The sequence below is a fragment of the Gorilla gorilla genome, chromosome 5 (assembly GCF_029281585.2).
Source record: "Gorilla gorilla gorilla isolate KB3781 chromosome 5, NHGRI_mGorGor1-v2.1_pri, whole genome shotgun sequence".
Taxonomy (NCBI): Eukaryota; Metazoa; Chordata; class Mammalia; order Primates; family Hominidae; genus Gorilla; species Gorilla gorilla.
Genome location: NC_073229.2, coordinates 86223119 through 86247352, shown reverse-complemented (window position 1 = coordinate 86247352; position 24234 = coordinate 86223119). Strand labels below are relative to the sequence as shown.

The 24234-nt window shown below is 32.3% G+C and overlaps 1 protein-coding gene across 1 annotated transcript in view; it reads left to right on the top strand.

The window, feature by feature from the left end:
* LOC129534465 (protein eyes shut homolog) overlaps positions 1–23755 on the top strand; it is a 106202-nt gene extending 82447 nt beyond the window's left edge. Inside the window, exon 4 of the mRNA XM_063707325.1 lies at positions 23630–23755. Within this exon, the coding sequence (XP_063563395.1) occupies positions 23630–23755 (126 nt within the window). The remainder of the gene's footprint in view (positions 1–23629) is intronic.
* The last annotated feature ends 479 nt before the right edge of the window (positions 23756–24234 follow it).

Sequence of the window (24234 nt, the reverse complement as noted above, 5' to 3'; positions counted from 1 at the left end):
AATGCAGAGATGTCTGCACCATCTTCAAGCAAAAGAAGTGGCTTCTTCTACAGTCCTAGTGGGTTCCAGGGAATTTGGGCTCTACTGTCCTTAGAAGTAAGTCCTGGACCTGACTCTCATTTTTTACAGATCTGTGGCTGCCAAGAATGGAGTCTAAATGCTTCCAAAGTGACCCCCTAAGTTTCATTCTTTAAAATGGTGATTATTCACCCTTAATCTTTGCCTTTTTCAATGCCTCAATGATACCCAGCAAGAGCCATCTGATTACATTATTGTGATTTCCACTCCCACTGTTCCTCACAAATGTGTGTGATACTGCATTTGCAAAGACATTCTCTAGTATCCTGCTCCAGTCCCCAGCTAGTAGCAAGTTTTAACAGTTGCACTACTACAGCATGCTATGGGCCATTCACACTCCACCTGCAACCACTGACAGAGACTTTTTTCTTTCAGCTGACAATTTAGCTCCAAAGCATCATTTTACAGTCCATGTCCTAGGCCATGCCGGTCTCCAGCTCTTTTAGGGGAGATTCCCCAGGAAAAGTTTTAGGAAATGAGATTTTTTTTTTTCATGCAAGGAGTTGATTGTGAAATACTCAGAAAACAATGTCTGTGAGAGAGTGAAGGAAAGAGAAATAGACAATTTGAACAGCAATATGGTTATAACAGAGATCTTGGGCAATCCCACAGAAAGTGCTTGAGCTGGGGTACCTCATTAGAGATGTCTTGAATTGAGGGAAAAGAACTTGGTCTTTGTACTTTCATATAAAGCAATGATTGGATGTGGTCTGGGGTTGGAAGAAGAGCAAAGCATCTCCTTTCAGGTAAGGACAAGTCCTAGGCAAAGACTCAGCTATGAGTTTTCAACTGCCAACAGTCTGGGAAGCTGGGGCTAAGAAAGCCTCAGCTATGAAGACAGATCTGGGGGCACACCATGGCAACCACAACAACAGCCAATGGGGCTATTGACTAGTAAAGAAAATAAACATGGAGTAGGCAATCCAGCTTTTGACAAGCAGAATTTTGGAAGCCAAATTGAGGGTCCTAGGTAATGTGATTGTTTTATTTTCTGAAGAAAATAATACTGCTTCGAGCATCTATATAAAGCAATCAGACCCTCTCAGGTAACAATTCAAAAGGAGAAAGAGATCGATTGGAGAAAAGTATTTTTGAGTGAATATACAAAGGTTTTAGATCAGAAAAATTGCAAACATTTTAAAATTTAATTTGTAAATGAAGAAACTCATATAAATATATTTTGAAAGAATAACACATTTGATCAGCAAAATTATTTTTTAAACAAGTTTTGAAAATATAAAATTGCCATAGTTTTCAAGGCAGTGGAAAATTTATAGAACAACTGCATCACTGAGTAATTTTAAACTTCCCATAAAAAAAATCTTGGGTCAAGTGTTAACAGATGTGTTTTATATACATTTTTTACTGTTTCTGTAAGGAATAATAAATACCCATATTTATTTTAAAAATCGAAGTTAATTTCCTGTTTAATCAAAGATTATTTCTTGAGAGGACTCTAGTGTTATATATGGTTGTAATCTTGAAAAGAGGGTACAAATTTGTCTTTTATGTTGTATTGTGGGCACTAGTTCATTTCACTTGCCTCTGAAGGCCTCATTCATTTAACTAATCACATTTGTCCAGTGTCTTCTTTCTGCCGAGTTCTAGGCTTTGAGAATACAAAGATGAACTGGGCACAGTACTTTTCACATGCCCAAATTCATGTTGAGGGGATAGAGTGGTTATTTTAAAAAATTAACACCATACAACAAATATTATAAAAGAAATAAGACTGAATTGTGAAAACCCAAAAGATGGAGCAGCCATTTTTATACATTGCAGAAGGAAGAAAAATCGTTACGAAATTTAGCACCTGCCTTCCTGAATGATAAACGGGAGATTTCCAAGCAAAATACTGGAGTTAATTTTATAGTACAGATTTGTAAAGTAGTGTTAATCCTCAGTGTAGTGGGAGCATATGGTGTACTGAATGGAATGATGTGGGTGATAAGAAAGACAATGGAGGCCGGGCACTGTGGCTCACGCCTGTAATCCCAGCACTTTGGGAGGCCGAGGCAGGTGGATCATCTGAGGTCGGGACTTCGAGACCAGCCTGACCAACATGGCGAAACCCCATCTCTACTAAAAATACAAAAATTAGCCAGGTGTGGTTGCTCTAATTCCAGTTACTCGGGAGGCTGAGACAGGAGAATCACTTGAACCCGGGAGGCAGAGGTTGAAGTGAGCCAAGATCATGCCACTGCACTCCAGCTTGGGGGACAGAGTGAGACTCTGTCTTAAAAAAAAAAATGGAGTTTTGATCTCAGACTACAGTGAACAGCTTATTCCAAAGTGTAAGTTTAGATTTTGTCCCATGAATGGCAGAAATAAGCAGAGTCTTTCTAAGGAGCTGAGTAACATAGCTGTGTTTAATTTTTAGAAAAGTAATTCTGGCTGCTATGAAGTAGGACTGAGTATGGTTAGAGACATGCAGATTGCATGGAAAATGGATGCCATAATTGAAGCTAAAGGTAATATCCCAGTAATAAGGTAGTGGTAGTTGATTAGAAAGAAACTTCAAAGAAAAAATAATTTCATGTAATTAGTAGAATATAATTTAAGAATGCAATGGAATTTAATTTGAAAACCATGGCTTTTTGATGTGCTAACTGGAGGGCTACCTTTGTATATAGAATGCCAGAGAGTAGCCAGATGATCAAAGGGTAGACTTAATGGCCACTGAAGAGATGAGGTTCCAATTCCTGGAACCTGTGGAACTTGTGAAAGTTACTTTATATGGTAATAGGGATTTTGCAGATGCAATTAAATTAAGGATATTGAGGACATTATCCTGGATTATCTGTGTGTGTCCTAAATGTAATCAGGAGTATCCTTATCAGAGGGAGGCAGAAAGAGATTTGAAGATAGAAGAAAAAGGCTATGTGAGGATTGAAGCAACCATGTTACCCTGTTGTCTTAACAGATGAAGGAAAAGGTGGGCATAAACCAAGGATGATAAGAAAGCAGTTCTAGAAGCTAGAAAAGGCAATGGAACAGATTTTCCCCTAAAGCCCCTTGAAGGTGGCCATATCTTTTATCAGCAGAGTGACCACATAACCTGTTTTCGTCCTCACATAAAGAGAAGCAGATATTTGGCTTTATACCCTACATCTCTCTTGTCAACAGTTATTAATTCTAAGCCATGGTAATTTTAATAGAATATGAAATATTTCAATCCTTAAATTAAACCATCAGGACTGCCAAATCATTAGCAAGCTTAAACATTTAACAAGTTAAACAATACCCCCCCAACACCAATTTCTTTCTAGATTTTGACAAAACATACTAACAAACCAATTTAGGCTCTCTTTTCTCATAGCTAAAAATAATCTACCCATTAGCATATAGGACAAATGAATCTTTTTTCTCATATTTTGATACTTATCTATATAAATAATAAAGCAACTACTCAGAAAAACATACATTTAATAAGAAATAATTCACTCATAAGAAATCAACTTATCTTTTCTCCAACTCAAAGGCATGGAGTAACTTTCAGTTAACCAGATTAAATTAAATTCCCTGTACCCTTTATACCCATTTCTCAACCCAGTAAAATGGACAAGCGTTTTTGAATAGACTTTGAAATACACACACAGGTACACACACACACACACACACACACACACACACTCACAATTTTCAGCAGCTATTAGGCAACCAAACACTTCTTAAAGTCGCTGCCTTTTAAAAAAGACAGAACTTTCAGTAACAAATTTCAAGCCATAAACTGCTTCACAATCTATGTATCTCTAATATATAAAATATATCCTGTTTTCAGTAATAGTTTGTAGGTAGCTATATATTAATATATGTATCTAAAATATTTCTTCTCATAAAATATAAAAAAGCAAGCAATCAAGGAGCATATAAAACCAATTGAATGGTCAGTATACTTTGTAACAAATCTGATAACCTCTATAAAATAAATGAAAAAAGTTAGGGATGATGCTATATAAAAAGTATAAAACTCATGGGGGTACTCATGAGTTAGAAAATTTGCCTTTTTGGGTTTTTCTTTTATTTTGTCATTTTGCTTTCCTCATTTATAATGAAGAACGAAAAGTCTGAATGATCTCCATTTATATGATTCTTCAATTAGTGACAAATTAATCAGCACATTTACAAATATATCAATGCATTTACTTTCCTATATGTAAAAAATAAAATATATATACATTTACATTGTAATAACATATATAATATATTGGACAAAAAGGCCTATAAACAATAGCTATTTTATTATCTTTTTATGATCATTTATGGTCAATACTATGATCTTCCTATATGGACATTATAGTAATTTTCAGACAAGCATTCAAGCAGGAATATTTTGTCAATTCTGTTCGCTAAAGTATTTCAAACTCCTAGGATGCAGATCACTTAATACATATTTAGCAAATACTTACGGTATCCAAAAAAGACTACATGAATTTTCTGTGCTTCAATTTTGCAGTTTTAATATTATGATGATATAATTTAATAGCATTTATTTATTACCCTTGGGCATGAGGGTAAATTGTTTTATATAAAATTAATTTCTTTTCATTTTTTTGAGATGGAGTCTCACTCTGTCATCCAGCAGGAGTGCAATGGTGTGATCTCAGTACACTGCAACCTCCACTTCCCAGGTTCAAGTGATTCTTGTGCCTTAGCCTCCTGAGTGGCTGGGATTACAGGTGTATGCCACCACACCTGGCTAACTTTTGTATTTTTAGTAGAGACGGGGATTTCACCATGTTGACCGGGCTGGTCTTGAACTCCTGACCTCAAGTGATCTGCCTGCCTTGGCCTCCCAATGTGCTGGGATTACAGGCATGAGCAACTGCACCCAGCCTATATAGAATTCATTTCAATGAACTCAATTGTTATTAATGTTATTAATAGAAACTTTCCATACTTTTGCTTTTTAGGCAAAAAGACATATTTTATGTTATTTTGCATCCGCTAAAGAGCAAAGAATATAGCTCATACTTTGATGAATTGCTTGCTGGTGCCGCCACTGTGACAGGAAATTTCCCAAATACTCACCTTAACAAACATAAGATATTTTATCAACAAATATTGACTAAAATTAGAATATATGAATTATCTCAGTGGACAGGAAAGAAAAATGTAATTTAACATACGACATTTTAAATTGACACATTATAGTAATAACATAAAGCTAAAAAGTCTAATAATTAAATAAAATCATTTATAAAAGTTGAAAGATTTTCCTTTAAGGAATAAGGAATGCTGAATATCCATTTAATCATAAAGAATATTGTATGAAAACTTTTGAAGGGAAGGAAGTCAGACAGATGGTAAAAAGTGATTATTTCCAAATTAAAGAGGAAGTAAAAATTCCTTCATAATTTACATGAATACATATTGAGAGCCTTATATTAAAATCTCACTAAAATTTGAGCTACTTTTATCTTAAACCCAAATGATATAGATCTTATTTTCAAATAGTGTGAGAAGTGTGTGTTTATTAAAAATATGTAATAGTGATAATCATAAAAGATAAAATTTGTTGAGAAGTTATAGATGTAAGGTTTTATAAAATCCGGTTGATAACCATTGCTTTCTAATCTCTAACAGGAAATATTAACCCCTATTGCTTAAAAGTAGGTAGTGTATTCATGTGTGTTTTACCTAATAAAAAAGTACAACATAATGTATTGTAATTCTATATTATATATTACAGCTTAAAAGAGTTTATTTTCTAAAGAAATATTTTGCTGTTGGTCAGCATTTTATATATGTGCTGTATGTTATTAATTATTCAGTGAACTTTTGATATACAAAAGACTCCTACTTCACTCATCTGACAAAATGAATAGAAATGTACTTAAGTGTTTGGAAATTGACTAAAATCTGTTTGAACATAGATAATATTATTATTTCTACTTGGTGTGTCTCTATCACTATGAATGGCTAGAAATAGTATGAGTTGCTTCCTTCCTCACTAATTTACCACTTGGTTATCAAAAACAAGCCATAGGCCAAATTATGCTATCATGCACACATTTATTACATCAATGAGGTCTCTGTTCTCTATCTTTTGGTGGTCTCAGAAATTGCTTGCACAAAAGTTTCACAGTAGGTCACTGTTGACAATATTTAAGTCGTTGGATTATCTTAACATCTTTCAGAGTCAAAAGAATGGGAAATCTCTGAATGAAGGGAGAGGTAAAGGATAATTAAATTATCAAACCTAGGGTGCCATTCCTATGGCTAATGACTATAGGGCTCACTACATCCTGGTCAAGAAGGAACTAAGAATGGCTGTAAAATATTTACTCAGTCTATATATCTTTAATAATAATTTCACTAATGAAATCCAATTTGTAAATTAATATTTTGCTATTTGCAAAAGTATTGAGTGTTGATCAGAGATAAAGATAACTGAAGTATTTGCAGTAACTATCTTTAGAATGTGGGCTTTCTAATCAGAACACTAGCTTACTACACCTAGAGAAAGATTTTCTGCTAAAGAAAGATAAACCATTGTCTGTAGAGTGACACTCAGAATAATACATGCACACACACATTCATATGCGTATCTTTTACCATAAAAGTTCAAAATATTTTAAACTACATAGAAAATATCATTCAAATAGTCCTGAGTACAGTAATACAGAAGCAAGAAAATATGATAATAGGACTAAGGGCACACATTTTTAAGCCTCATCGAGCTAATCAAAATTATAGAAATTCATGTTCTTGATACAAATGTTTATACCACCTAAATCATTTTTTAATTAAAATGTACTTACTCTTCAGTAATCTATTCAGAATTTGGTGCACTTGTTCTATATTTCTCTCTCTCTTTTTCTGAGGGTTGTTGGGGAGGAGATCTGATCTTATTCTGTTGCCCAGGCTGGAGTACAATGGTGTGATCACAGCTCACTGCAGCCTCAAACTCCTGGGCTCAAGCGTCCCTCAAGCCTCAGCCCCTCAGCCCCCTGAGTATCTGGGACTACAGGCATACAGCACCATGACAAGCTTTTTTTTTTTTTTTTTTTTTTTTTTTGTAGAGATAGGGTCTCTTCCTATGTTTCCCAGACTGGTCTCGGACCGCTGGATCAAGTGATCCTCCCGCCTTGGCCTCCCAAAGGGCTGTGATTTCAGGCATGAGCCACCATGCCCCACCTACTTGTTCTGTTTTTGTAACACAATTTAGAGTAAAGAAATAACACAATTTATCTATCTAATACAATTAGATAAAGAGAGAGATAAAGAGATACATAGATAAATTAGATAAACAGTTTATTTTTATTTAACACAATTAGATAAATAAAGTTTAAAATCAAATAAACCTCTGTTTATCAGACCATCTCATGTACTACTAGTGGTGTAGTTTTTGGAAACCCCCTTATGATGGTGTTTATGCTGAAAAGTGAAGAGAGAGAGCTAATGGTTAGAAAGCAAGTGTGCTAACCGAGAAATACTGAGAAGAATAGCAGCTAGAATAGAAGTGCAGGGTTAGGAGTGATAAAGCTGAAGAAGTAGTGACAAAGAACAGAATATCATAATTTGAGGTTTTGGAGATAGAAAATTTCTTAGGGGAAACATGAGGAAGTTATGATTATGTTTTTGGTGACTTCACTAGAGTTGAAGAATGAAAACTCTGGATTGAGAATTTTAAAATACTAATGGATCAATAAAATAATTATGATGATAGATAAATTATGAATTTTTTGTATATGAGTATAGAAAAACCGCTTCAGAAATTATCTCCCCAAAATTTCCTATTATTTTTCCAGTTTTATAAATAAAAAGATAGGCTAAGTAAATTGCCTAATAGCATAAGGGCTCAAAACAGAAGCTGAATTGCAACTCAAGTGCACTGAGCATTATAAAGGTGTATTGGTAGGATTGTGAGTTGGGAGAGGATTAATGATGTAATAAAATGAATAGAATACATGAAAATGCCTTACAAATTCCCTCTGGACTTATTCCATTGTACTGATGAAGCATGCATTTTTTGAAAAACATTATTCCTAGCTTATAAATGACTGAGAGGTGAACAGTGTAACTGTTGAGTATTTTAAAGAGGAAGAGGAATTATACACACACAGATACGCATGTATATACAAATATACAATTTATGTGTATATAAATTGTGTGTGTATATATATATATATGATATATTAGAAAGGATAACTGATCACTTCATTCCTGTTCACTACAGTTAGATGATCATAATAGGATTTCATTTACTTATATTAAAATTTATTTGAATAATTAATAGTTTACAACAAAAGATACATACAACACCACTGACCAAAATGTTCCTTTGGGAAACACGTCTTTAAAGGGCTACATTCCATAATCAAAGTCAATTAGTTCAACCACTGTGGAAGACAGTGTGATGATTCCTCAATGATGTAATGACAGAACCACTATTCAACCCTGCAATCCCATTCCTAGGTATATACCCAAATAAATATCAATTGTCCTATTATAAAGGCACATGCACACATACATTCACTGTGGTACTATTCACAATAGCTAAGACAAGGAATCAACCTAAATGACCATCAGTGATAGACTGGATAAAGAAAATGTGGTACACATACACTATGGTTTATGTAGTCATAATGAAGAAATAAATCATGTCTTTGCAGGGATATGGATGGAGCTGAAGGCCATTATCTTTAGCAAACTAACCCAGGAACACAAAACCAAATACTGTATGTTCTCATGTGTCAATGGGAGCTAAATGATGAGACCACATGGACACAGAGAGGGGAACAACACACATTGGGGACCATCAGAGGGTGGTGGGTGGGAGTAGGGAGTAGGGAGAGGATCAGGAAAAATAACTAATGGGTACTAGGCTTAATACCTGATGATGGAATATTCTGTACAAGAAACCACCATAATACAAGTTTATCTATGGAACAAACCTGCACATATACCCCTGAACTTAATATAAAAGTTAAAAAGAAGGAAAAAATAGAAATGCCAAATGTAAGATGGCATGGATTTATTTTGTGACGTCAAATATTTTGGGAACAGACTCAGAATTGTAGATATAAGTTGAATCACAATTGGTTCTTCTAAAAGTAGAAAATGAAAAGGAAAACATATAAATAATTTGGAATATATATTGGAAAAAACAAAGTTATACAAAACACTGTATTCAGTGACCTAGGTTCTACATTGTTAAAAAAATTATTGACAGCAATTTAAAAAGGTAAAAGGAAAAATCCTTTCAAAATCATTTTTGTCTTAACATTTGAAGACAGTTGCTTAAAATTATCCCTTATTTTACAAGAAAATGATTATATGACATATGATTATAAAGTAACTACTGTTTCCATATTCTACATAATCAAAGATTACTTTTATTGTTCATGTTAATATTTACAATGAGAAAGTATTAATAATTTCTTCTCATTATAAATATTTGTTAACAGGATTAAGAAAATGTCTGGAAAACTATTTGTAAACTTCAAATCACAAATCAAACTTAGCCTTAGAGACTCCATTTTTTTCTACACCTGAAAATTACCATTGATTTTATTCAATTGAAAGGCATTAAGACTAATATCACTTATGTGCTTGGTGAGTAAAACATCAATCGTTGTGACTCAGTAATACAAATTTCTCTCTGCAAGTTTTTAAACACACATTTGCCCACGCACTGTGGTAAGTGATTGGCAACAAAGACAAACTTTAACAGTGGTTCTTCTAAAAAAAAAAAAAAAAAAAAACCTGAGTTGTGAACTACTTAACTGTGTTCACAGCTGAAACTTTAACAACATAATTTTGTTACTCAGGGATTAACCAATCACTAGGAACACCTTAGACATCTGGTCAGAATACTTGGCACAATAGAGAGATTGTTCTTGTTAATATCTGGTGCTTTTAGAAACTATAAATAAGGCAATAAAAATATAATCATTTTAGAATTGAAAGAGTAAAAAAAATTACTGAGTTCAAATTTGTTGATTTAAAATTAAGACCAGTTATGACCAATTGATAAGATGTTCAATAGCCTACATGTCATAGCATCTGGGACCAGAATCAAATACCCTGACATCTGCCTAAGGCATTTTACCCATGTCTCCATTCACATTAAGTCAATATCATGAGTGGTTTAATGTGTGTAGAAAATATTTATGGTATCTGTGGATAGAATGACAACAGAACCTTCATTCCTGAATTCAAAAAATAAAGAAGAATGAAGGAAAAGAAAAAAATACTTATGCTTCTGATTTCCCTGATTACTCTGAGGAGAGGAGTAATGATTATGTCAATAATAACACATTCGACACTGCAAAACACAGATTGGAGGGCTTGTTTTCATAAATTAATGAGTTTTACAGCAAATTTGCTTCTTGGAATTATTATTGAGGAATTATGGAATTCCAACATGCTGATGATGACAGGGATATTTGAAATTGTAGCTCACATTTTTTCTAAGTATTCTTACATTGTTCTACTTCCTTCTCACCTGCCGCTTACATGGTTACCACAACTACGACTGAGTATTTATATCCCCCATCTTACCCCTACTGGTTTCTAATGCAAAGCAGGTGGTCTATCAGCCAGCAACAAAATCATAATGGCTAACCATAAGACAAAATAGTCCTCTTATCAAGGAATTATAACCTACAGATATACAAGTCATTCAATAATTGTTAAGGTCCCGGGATATGAAGCCAGTTTACATTATTTACACTCCAATAAGCGTGTGTCTAACTGTAATGTTTCCAGAATTCCTCTTACCAGTTGCCAAGAAATTATTATGTTTATGAAATATAAAATGTAAAGAAACACCACAGTTTGATTACAGTATGCGTATTTGCTGAAGATTGTTTCTTAATCTCTGTGAGAGTGAGGTTTAGATTCAGATGACATTAAGTTTGTTTGTTTTGTTTTGTTTAGTTTTTGAGATGGAGTCTCACTCTGTCACCCGGGCTGGAGTGCAGTGGCGCGATTTTGGCTCACTGCAACCTCTGCCTCCCGGACTCAGGCGACTCTCAAGTCTCAGCCTCCCGAACAACTAGGATTACAGGCCTGAGCCACCGCGCCCAGCCAAAATTTGATGTTATATACATACACACACAACATATGGTATATACGTATGTCATTATATATACTAGGTATATTTATAATTATATGTAATATATTGTGTATGCATAATTATACAAATATATTTTATGTGATATATATCTATACAGAATTGCATAAAAAATGCTTTCAGTTAAAACTTAAAACCATTTTGCAGAAAAAATCCTAATAAATGTAAAATATTAGAAGTTTTACAGAACATTAAACCATCAAACAGGCTAAAATACAGTTGAACGTTTCTTTATATTATCTCATATTGGTCATTTTATTTTATTTTACCAGGTGATTAAAAGAACTATTTAAGTAGGTATTGAAAATACTTAAAAACAATAAGCAAATACCATATTATTTGTTTGGTATTTGTCTCTGTTTTGCTGTGAAAAAGCCTAGACTATTTTTCCAACTTTATAGGCACTAATTTTTTTGATGAAGGAGGTTGCATTAATTTTTATTTTTATATTTGCAGGTACATAGTAGGTGTATATATTTATGATATGCATGAGATGTTTTGATACAGGCATACAATGTGAAATAATCACATCATGGAGAATGAGGTCTTCATCCCTTCAGGCATTTATCTGTTGTGTTACAAACAATCCAATTACACTATTGTAGTTATTTCAAAATGTACAATCAAGTTGTTATTGACTATAGCCACCCTGTTGTGCCATCAAATAGTAGATCTTGTTCGTTCTCCCTAATTTTTTTTTTATCCATTAACCATTCCCACATCTCCCAAACCATCCACTACCCTTCCCAGCCTCTGATAACCATCCTTCTACTCTCTGTGTCCATGAATTCAATTGCTTTGATTTATAGGTCTCACAACTAAGTGAGAACATGCAATATGTGATTTGTGTTTCTGTGCCTGGCTTATTTCACTTCATAATAATCTCCAGTTCCATCCATGTTGTTGCAAATGTCAGGATCTCATTCTTCTCGATGGCTCAATAGTACTCCATTGTGCATGTGTACTGCATTTTTTTAATCCATTTATCTTTTGATGGACACTTAGGTTGCTTGCAAGTCTTGGCTATTGTGAACAATGCTGCAACAAACATGGAAGTGAAGATATCTCTTTGATATACTGATTTTCATTTGGGGGGTGTATACCCAGCAGTGGGATTGCTGGATCATTTGATAGCTCTATTTTTAGATTTTTGAGGAACCTCAAATTGTTTTCCATAGGGACTGTACTAATTTACATTCACATCAACAGTATAAGTGGATTCCCTTTTGTCCACATCTTCACCAGCATTTGTTGTTGCGTCTTTTGGATATATTAACTGGGGTCAGATGATTTCTCATTGTAGTTTTGATGTGCATTTCTCTGATAATCAGTGATGTTAAGCACCTTTTCATATGCCTGTTTGCCATTTGTGTGTCTTCTTTTGATAAACGTCTGTTGAAATTTTTTGCCCATTTATTGATCAGATTATTAGAGTTTTTTTCCTATAAAATTGTTTGAGATGCTTATATATTCTGGTTGTTAGTCCCTTGTCAGATTGGTAATTTACAAATATTTTCCTCCCATTCTGTGGATTGTCTCTTTACTTTGTTGATTGTTTTCCTTGCTGTGCAGGAGCTTTTTAACTTGATGTGATGTCATTTGTCCATTTTTGCTTTGGTTGCCTGTGCTTGTGGGTATTGCTCAATAAATATTTGACCAATGTCCTGGAGATTTTCCCCAGTTTTCTGTGGTAGTTGCATAGTCTGAGGTCTTAGATTTAATTATCTAATCCATTTTGATTTGACTTTTGTACATGATGAGAGATAGGCATCCAGTTTCATTCTTTTGTCTATGGATATCCAGCTTTCCCAGCACCATTTATTGAACAAACTGTCTTTTCTCCAGTGCATGTTCTTGACACCTTTACCAAAAATGAGCTCACTGTAGGTGAGTGGATTTGTTTTTTGGGTTCTCTAATCTGTTCCATTGGTCTGTTTCTGTTTTTATGCCAGCAACATGCTGTTTGGTTACTATAGCACTGTAGTATAATTTGAAGTCAAGTAATGTAATTATTTCCATTTCATTCTTTTTGCTTAGGATAGCTTTGGCTATCCTGGGTCTTTTGTGGTTTCAAATACATTTTGGAATTTTTTTTTCTATTTCTGTGAAGGATGTCATCGATATTTTGATAGAGATTACACTGAATGTGTAGACTGCTTTGCACAGTATTGCAGTTTCTCTATTCCTTAATTTAGTGAGGTCTGAGTTCTTGTCAGAGGACAAAGAAGAATAAGGCATGTGGACACCAGAGAGTGAGTAAGGCAGAGCAGAATTTGTAAAGCAATAGAAAAATTATTAGCAGTGAGAGGGGACCCAAAGCGAATTGCCAAAAATGGTTCTGAGTGCTGGGGATTTTTTTTATGTGGGGAAAAACAAGAAAGCCTTTCGTAGGTTCTGCCTTAATGGGAGGAGTAAAGTTCCCCCCCTCCCCCGGGGATGTTGCATCTATGCATATCTGGAGTAGACCATAGTGACTCCATCGTAGTTATTACCCAAGAATGCCTAAGCAAAACCCATGGGATAGGGAGCCAAAACTGCAATGCTGATGATATTACAATTAGCTCTGGGTCATATTCAGGACATTTAGTTGATTTATTGTGCTTGCACAATAAATCCCTTCTGAGCAAACATCCTGGTATAAGAGGAAGTTCTTAACCATATTTTTTCCTGCTAACTACACCACAAGGGTGGTGCCAGTGTGTTTCCATGCGCACTGCCTCTCTCCCGAGACTCTCCCTCTCTATGTGTGTAGCCAGCCTCTAACTATGTCCTCTCCCAATAGTATGGATGTTTTAACAACATCGATTCTTCTAATCCATGAATATGGATTTTTTTTTTTTCATTTTTTGATGTCCTCTTCAATTTCCTTCATCAGTGTCGTATATTTTCATTATTGTGATCTTTCCTTTCTCTGGTTAATTCCTAGGTATTTAATTTCATTTTTGGCTATTGTAAATGGAATTAAGATTTGTTTTTGTTGGTTGGTTGTTTGTTTTTTGAGACAGAGTCTCACTCTGTCACCTAGGCTGGACTGGAGTGCAGTGACACAATTACTGCTCACTGCTGCCTCCGCCTCCCAGGTTCAAGTGTTTCTCCTGCCTCAGCATCCTGAGTAGCTGGGACTACAGGTGCCTCCCACCACACCCAGCTAATTTTTTGTTTTGTATTGTATTTTTGGTAAAGAAATGGTTTCACCATATTGGCCAGGCTAGTCTTGAACTCCTGACCTCAGGTGATCTACCTGCCTCAGCCTTCCAAAGTTCTGGGATTACAGGTGTGAGCCACTATGCCTAGCCTATGTTTTTGATTTGTTTTTCAGATTGTTCACTTTTGGCATATAGAAATACTACTGATTTTTGTTTGTACTGATTTTTGGTTCTTATGAAGGTGTTTTCGGTGTATATAGTTGTTAATTTGGTGTCCTTGCCAGGGGTGGGGGAAAAATTGATGAAGCTTTCTATTCCACCATTTTGCTCTGCCTCAGTTGCTAATTTTCTTTGAGGTCATAATACTGGAAATGAGTTTTGTACTTGTGGTTCAAAACTTACAAGTGATTTTTAGTCCGTGGTGTACTTGCATTATTATTGTCATTTGGCTCTCAGACCAAAACATGTAATGCTCCCCAAAACTATACGTTGCAGAATTACATTTATATACTGGCATCTTTATGTGATCATCTCATACAAGATTATATTTTCTATATTCTTATTATTTGTGTACTAGGGAAAAAGCTTTGGGTATTAGACTATATCTCTAATTGTCAAATTGAGTCAATATGGAAGATAATATTCAAAACATAATAAATATGTTTGAGCAGTACACATCAATGACAGATGAGTTATTTTTTCCCATGGTTTATTACTGTTAGTCTAAACTTCTTTATTCTAGTTTTAAATTCTTTTTTTTTAAACCGACATTAAAGGTAAAGGAACCCTTAAAAAGGATCACAAATGGTTTATGAAGGTAGGGCATGCCGTAAGAGAACTAAATTATAAGTAAAGATTACTAATAAAAACTATAAATTGAAAATAGCATAGTAGACAAACAGCTGAAGTTATTTTGATAGTAGATTTACTAGATATAGGAAATAAAACCAGTGGAAATTTATACTTAATGTTTGTTTTCTCATTTGGAATATTAGGCACTAAAATGATCATTTGCTTTTTTTTTGTTACTAATGAAAAGTATAATCACATGGAAACAATGACTAAGTTTCTTAGAGGTTTATGTTTTCTTTAGAAAATGGTTTCAAAATCCAGTATAGCTTGATTTATACTCTATATTATCTTCATCTACCTTGTGACTTTTCATATTCTTCATGTATTTGTATTACATTTTCCCAAGTAAAAGAAATTGTGTTTTTCTACAAGTTTTGCCTTGAAAGTATCACTCGTTGTAAACTGTATTTTCTTTGCCTTATTTCAAAATATGTTCAATCAAATTCAGTGTTTGTAACTTTTTATAGAAATTGTTTCTAAATATTCCATTTACTTTCTGTCAGAATAATACATATTATTTTACTTTAGATTTAAAGTATCAAGATAAATCATTTTCTCTTGCTGAAAGAAATCATATTAAGATAGTTCTGTTTGTTTTTATGAATAAAGATTAGTGTTTTATGTATAATCCTGAGTATCAGCATTCAGTATTTGGAAACCTTTGTGTCTATAGCCAACTCCATAAGTATTTATGAATTAAAGTGAAAACTTAAAATAACATTTAAATAAAAGAGATAATAAGTCAATAGGGAGAGCCCTTTATTTTTACAAGGATTAAATTCATTACAAATTTTACTTCAAAAGTTTTTTTATTAAAGCAAAGAAAAATATTTGTCCTTCTTTCAAGAATTACATAATGATCAGAAAGAGACTATAATTTGAAATTTCTATTTTTTTCAGTATATATCTACATTTTCAGTAATCTAATAGAAAGTTTCACAAAGCACACATGTTAGTAAAAAATTGTGGCTAAGACTGAATAAAATACAATAATTCTAATGTATAAAAACTTTTCAAAATGGAAGCAATCCAAGTTTTCTTTCAATGGGGATTTTAATTCTTCATTTATAGAACTGCTTTTGGTTGATTGTAACGAAATAATTATTTAAATGAATTCTTTTAAAAAAGTCTTTTTCTTGTTAGGAAAATAAGATTATTAAATATCTAGAAATGATAATAAAATATCCTCCATGACTATATTAGTACCAATGAATATCATTATAGATGTTCCAATCTCTAGCACCTATTCAGTCAAACATTAGACACTATTCCAGATGTTATTATGATGATAATTGTTGAACAAAGTAAAGAAAGTTTCTGCTCTCTTGGAATTTATACTTTAGAAACTAGAGAAATATGCAATAATATAATTAAGATATTTTTAAATACAATAAGCACTAAGCAGAATACAGCTTATATGTACATAAGTAACTAACATGCTTTAAATGTATCTAAAACAGTAAGTAAGAGAAGGTATGCTGAAGGAAATTATCAAAGCTTCAGGTACTATGTGGCACTTGTTTTGACATTTGCAGATGGATAAAACTGGGAAAGTATGGTCAGGGATTGGTGGAAGTAGACAAAGTCATTCCAAGTGGAAGAAAGTAAAGGAAACAAACATCACAGAGACTGAGAAGAAGTTTAGCTTACCTGGACAAGTCACAGTACATGAGAACATTTTAGTTGAAATTTATGGTTGTCTTACTATGTTAGATATTACACTATGTCCTATACTCAGTGCTGTACTTCTTATACCCTCATTGGGCAGGTAGCATTATTTCTGATGTGCCTTGAAATTAAGTAACATGCTTAAAATTATATAAGTCATAATTCTTAGAGCCTGAATTTAAATCCAGGTCATCTGTCAACAAATTCCCACAATCTTAAACATTGCAGTAAGTTCTCAGGTTTTGTTTTTGTAAAAAGTGAGTTTCTTCTGCTTTCGTAATTGAAGTGTATTTTTACTGGGTATAGAAGTTTAAATTGGCAGTTATTTTCTTTCACTCCGTTATGATGTTGGCTCATTGGGTTCTTGCTTCTGATACTGGGGAGTAAGTTGTGATCTTTGTGTCCCTTTGAAGATAATATGTCTTTGTTCATTGGCTACCTGTATGATTTACTCCTTGTCTTTCATTTTCAGAAGTTTTAATCTAGATAAAGTTTTAATTTTATGTATCCAGCATAGGTCTCAAGAACTTTCTAAACCTGTGGTCACTCTCTTTTTGCCATCTTTTGAAAATTCTGAGGCAGCAATTTTTCAAATATTGTTCTTGCCCAATTAAACAAATAATGGCCATTTTCATTAGTTTCCATATTTCTTTTGTTTTCTTTTATGACTTTTATATCCTTTATATAAATATTTCAATCTGTATATCTTTTACTAGCAAGTTTATTAATTCTGTCTAATATGTCTATTATTAAAATAATATATTAAGTCATTAAATTTCAGGTTATAATTTTCAAACTCAGAGTTTTTCTTTGTTTTATAGATTTCAGTTTTCGAGTGGAATTCCCCATTTGTCTTCTATATTTTTATATGTATTCATCATAAGTATTTTTAAGTCTCTATCCAATAATCACGGTATCTCAATAGTATATTTCTACTGTCAGTTTGTCTCTTGACATATGGTAATCAGCATTTAAGAAACTTTTTTATTGAATGGCAGACATTTGTTTCAAACATTGAAAAGCTCCATCTAATGTTAACATCTTCCAAAGAGGATTTTTTATTTTTATTTTTCTGGCAGACAGAATAGGAATGCATGATCACATTTTAGGCAAGTATGGTTTTCATGCTGTTAAAGCTGTTTTTGTTTTTGTTTTTGCTTTTGCTGGTTTTTCTTCAAGATATGCCCCTCTGTTGTGTTCATTGAAAGCTAGAAGTGTTTAACAAGACTATAAGATATTGCTGGCCCTAAACTCCAACTTTTATCTTCCTTGCACTACTAGACTGCTAATGCTTTACTTTTGTGTAATTTCATACTATAAATACAAGGTTGAAAGGGAACAAGTGCCTCTATAGAATAGGGCTGATCAAATTGTGGGCTCACTTCTCTGTTCTTCTCTTTACGGACCTAATCTCCTTGACCAAGCTGAATGCTAGTGTTTTCTTTTCATTCAAAGAAGCTGCTGCAAACACCAGCTACTTCTTTCTTCTTATCTAGATGCAACTACTTATCTGGAAGCAAATGGGCAAATGTCCTGGTTTGAAAAGCAGAGCCCGCTGTAGTCTTAGCTTGCTTCTTATCTCTTTAGCTTTAGAAGATCTAGTCAACTTCAGTTGTTCTTGTAACAATTCAACAATTTATATATATATGTATATGTATATATATTTTTTATTCAGTTTCTACATTTGTTTTTGATAAACTGATGTTTGGCAGGGTTTTTAAAAATCATTTTGTAGGTAGTTGTTGTTAATATAAGTACATTCCCATTTTGTTTTCATTTGCTAAAAGAAATTTTTAGAATGTGTACTGAATTTTATAAAATATTTTTCTGCTCTGAAATGATAAAACCATTTTTCTTTCTCTAAAAGATTTTCTTATGTTGAGGCATATTTCCAGCTCAAACTATATAATGTATTTTAAATACATTACTGTTTTCGACTATCTAAATTTATGTTTTTTTGAAAAAAATTGACTTTTTGATCTTAAAAACATTGGCTAAATTTCTATTTGTTGTTATATGCTTGCTAGAATTTGGTAGCTAGGTTTTGATAGTCTCAAAAAATAATTTTAGTAGTTTTTCCTGCTTTTCTATTCTCTTCACCTATGTGGCATAAGAGAAGAAATAAAGACTTGGGAGTAATTTTGTTTGAGTCTATGTTAGCAAATCTCCCTCCTTTGGTATATTTTTAAATGTCTACTGGTTTAGTATGATTTTCTATTTCATCTTGAATACATTTTCCTCACTTATATTTTCTTATATTAATCCACTTCATGTAAGTCTGTGTTCATAAATTACATATTGCTGGATTCTCTTGCTCTTCCTCCTTCTTTGTTTTTCCTAGTCTGGTTATCTCTTATTATATGGCTTAAATGTTTATAAAAATAAGTAATGTATTGATGAATAGGTTTGAGCCAATCGTGGTACTTCTGTCAATTATTCTTTGACGTTGTTAGATCTAGACTGTCTTGCCTAGAGGTAATGGCTACTACTAATTAATGATAATTATTTGTCACTAGGCTAAGAATATTATAGTTATTACTACCTTCAAGGCTTAAGTATATTTATGAAGTATAAATTGTTAGTACTTTACATATGAAGGCACCTGAGGCTTAGAGAACTTGAGTAGGTTACTTGGAAAAATTAAGCAGATTAGTAGATATCAAAGGCAAAATTATAAAATGATCCTCGAGATTCCCATCTCCTGGTGTATATGCCCTGTAAAATCTCCCCTTGGGTGTGAGTGAAACCTGTAAATATGATACTTCTTCCATGATTATATTATATGTACAAAGAGATTTTACAGTGTTACTAACACCCCCAATAAGTGACTTTTATTTAATCAAACATGTGGTTGTCCTACACGGGCTGCCCTAATTAGATTGGCCTTTAACAAAACAAGAGGTAACTGCAGAGATTCTCCTGTTGTCCTTAAAAAAACAAACTGGCATGCTCTGAGAGGAGGAGGCCATGTGTCAAGGACCTGCGAATACCTTCTAAACGCTGAGAGTAGTCTTTACCTGGTTGCTAGCAAGAAAATGAGACCTAAGTCCTAGAGGCAGAATGAAATGAATTCTGCTACAGTCATTGAACTTGGAAGAGAACTCCATTTCCTAGGTGAGATCACATCCCAGTCAATACCTTGATTTCAGCATGGTGAGACCGAAAGCAAAGGATTTAGGTGACTGACACTTGTACACTGACTTATTGAAACTGTGAGACAGTACATTTATGTTGTTTTAAGACACGAAATTTGTAGTAATTTTTTAGGCAGTAAGAGAAAATTAATATACTAGATGTCTAGAGATTTAATAAGCATCAGAGATATTGTTTAAAGATAATCTCTCTAACTTGAAAATTCATGTTCACAATTATGCTATCCATCTTACTTTAGTACATCTGTTACTGATAAAAATTTAAAATATCTGGCTGTTGATCTGAAAAAGTGAACTACTATATAGTTTATGCATTTACAACTATCAAACTTGACAGCTTTGTCTTTATTTTTTTCTCACTGGCTGCAGAGTTCAATATTGTAGACCTGTGTTTTTATCATCTTCTGTCTTTCCTGTCTCATGCATATTTTCAAACTACTGTTTTATCTAAGTTTAGTAGGAAGAGTAATGTCTACTTTGTAGTGAGAAGTTAAAAAATGATGAGATTCTAATTTAATAAATAATGTAAACCTTTACTCCTTTTGGTAAATACATTTTAATAATACTTTCCTTTTCCATCAAAATTGGCTCAAAATGTGCTTTTAAAAATAGTATTTTACTTTAATACTATTTAATACTAGTATTTAATATTATTTAATATTATTAAATATTAAATAATATTTAATATTTAATATTAAAATATTAAATATCAATATTAATTATATTTCAGTTTTCTAGTGGAATATAATTTCTATTTTTATAATTAATATTTAATAATATTTAATAATTATTAATATTTAATAATATTAATATTTAATAACATTTAATAATATTAATATCTAATAATATTAAACATTATTAATATCTGATAATATTAAACATTATTGATATCTGATAATATTAAACATTATTGATATCTGATAATATTAAACATTATTGATATCTGATAAGATTAAACATTATTGATATCTGATAAGATTAAACATTATTGATATCTGATAAGATTAAAGAGTATTATCTAACAATATTAAATATTATTATCTAACAATATTAAATATTATTAATATCTAACAATATTAAATATTATTAATATCTAACAATATTAAATATTATTAATATTTATTAAATATTAATAATATTTAATATTATTTAATACTATTATGGCCACTGTATTGACCAGTGCAAATTTAAGTAACAGTTATTTTAAATTACTGGAATCAATTATTCAATGTTGAATGAGAAACTGCAGCAAGAATGTCTAAATTCAGGAAAATGCTTTTGAATCAAGTAAGATACTGATGAATACAAATTCTCAAACTCTGGGTTATTTTTAGTTGCTATGCACTTTTGTTCTCTTCATCATTTACATTTTTAAATTTTAATTTTTTGAATTATATTTTCTTCATCCTTTTATGTTTTCTTTTTGTATATAGTTCATCATATCTGGAATTCACTGCTATAGTACCTGATACTTTAATGATAATGATACCCTGAAATTGATAATTTTCTACTAATTATCAAGTTATTGAAAATACCAATAGTTATTAGCTTTTAAGAATATATGAATTTAATAGGAAAAATTTAACTGACTTTTTGACTCACTAAATTTGTTTCAAAATATTATTGAGGCATCAAAATAAAAACCAGCAGTGTGCTTATGCGTTTGTCTTTACATAAATAATTTATATCCCATAATATGAGAAATTTCAGAACATAACGAATGGGCATGTCCCGAAGATTTTATGCATATGCCATTTATGCTACTGAGTGGGATGATTTTCTCCCATTCACCACAGCTGATGTTGTCTTGCCTATTGTGGGATTGCTTTCATTTTAAATAGCACATTCATAAAACAAAATATAATCATTATATTCAATTTTTATGTAAGTCCTCTTTTAATGTTTACAAAAAAAAAGAAAAAATAAGCCAAACGCAACCAATGAAAACTGTAAATGTTACCACACTCATGGAGGAAGTTAACAATGTAGGGAGCATGGTATGTGAAAAAAAAATCTGCTAAAATCCAGCAAAACTTGAGTACCCTTAAAGATTATTCTGAGTGGAGACTAGTATATGTGTCAGGAATAAAGCACAATGTTGATAAGGTGGCTCTCATTCTTGTGCTTTTAAGCTAGTTATTAATACCTAGCATGGAAAACCAATTGGCCCTGTTCAACCAAAGCACAGTACTGAGTAGAACTTACACATTTAAACTGTTGTAACCTAAATGCCCATACATGGAGCATGAATTTAGTTTTCTTCTGGTTATCATGTTTCATTGTTATGTTTGTAAAAAAAATTTGCTGTCCAAATGTACCAAAGTGATGAAGGATCATTTTGAATTTTGTTTTGGCTACTAACTTCAACCTTTAAATTATTGGTCATATCATGTTTGTTCTTTTCTGTTTATTTAATCAACATTAATTAAACATAGGGTGCTAGATCTGTACAGGATGTTGAGATGTATTAAACTAAGATGCGTTCTGTAATCTCAGAGCTCCTACTCATCACATTGTGCTTGTAAGTATATAGACTTCTTAACTCTATCCACAAATGGAGAAACTGGGCTGGCATTATCTAACTCAACTCTCAACTCTGTTCAGTAGAAATTAAATGAGATCTCTGTTTGTGTTTTAACTTTTCTAGTAGCCACTATAAAAAGCTATGGAAATAAATGAAATTAATTGAAATCGTACATTTCATTTAACTCTTTATATCAAAATTATTTCCATTTCAACCAAAAGTAAATAATAAAAAATTTTAGTGAGATACTTGGCATTCCTTTTTTAATACTAACTTTTCAACTTTCAATGTGTATTTTATATTTATAGCACATCTTAATTGGTACTAGCCATGTTTCAATGTTTTATAGCCACATGTGGCTACTGTATTGAAAAGTGCAGATTTAAATAACAGTTAACATTGATTTTACCATTTTTATAATGCTATATCTAGATTCTCTACAGACAAAAGCCCAAAATCTAATTTTGACAAGAGCTCTATTCTTCAAAAATATTTTTCATATGGAAAGTATTTTCACAGAGTAACTTAAAGTGTTTCTTTTGTTTGTTTGCCCAATACTAGAAAAGCAAATTTTTACCTCTAGCATTCTGAATTACATTGTCATAGGGCAACTCTCTGTTTCAGAAAAAACACCATGAAAAGTTTTACAATTTTAATTGACCAAAAGTCTGTTAATTTATTTTAAATATTTATCTGTAACAATAAATCTGTCAAAAGTTTCCTTATTTATACTTGTATTTTTAACTTGTGAGCTAGTTGCTGAGTTGTTTAATTAGTTATTTAGTTATACTCCATCATCTACCATCATATGACTAACATGCTATTTTTCTTTTAAAACATTTAACAAAGACGATAATTCTACATTGTGAGCATAATGCATAAATCTCTAATACCTTCTGTAGAATCTATTGACTTACTACAAAACTTTATTTAATTAGATACTAAAGAATACTGTTCACACGGTTTTAAAAATGTGGTAAAAGTCATTTGGGGAGAGTATTGGCATTCTATAAAACTAAAAAAATTATAAATTGACAGAGATATCAAAATAGCCAGGAGTAATATCTGTATTATAGGCTTAATAGTAAGAAATAGCCTAAAAATATATAATTTCATATTCTCTTAGAGCTACCAGTGTGTGTGCCTATCTGATTGGGAAGGAAATTTTTGTGAACAAGAATCCAATGAGTGTAAAATGAATCCTTGCAAGAACAATTCCACCTGTACTGACCTTTACAAAAGCTATCGGTGAGTAACGTATTTTTAGTTTTCTTCATGAAATTACTTGGAGTGCTCAGTGTCTTTGAGATACATCCAGACATTATTTTCACTTTAGATACATTTAATTAAAATAACCATCCAGCAATGAAGAGCCATTTACTGACAAGATGGTGTCACAATCATTTGAAATTTGAAAACACTGAAGGGCAGATGTCAACAAAGTATAAACAAATTTTAACTTGAAAATGCAATGTTCCAATATGGTAATGATACAAATGCATTTACTTCTTCAAAACATGTTTTTGCCATCTTAACATTGTTTTGGACCTTTCCATGCAGTATGAGAACTACCACACTATGACAAGAAAGGAGTGAGTCCACTAAATTAAAACTTCCAATTTTTTACTTAGAGATTATTGTGAGTTTGGATTATTTTAGTAAAATTTTTGATATATTTTATAACATAAATTATCCACATATTCCATAATTCAATTGTATTAATTAGTTCTT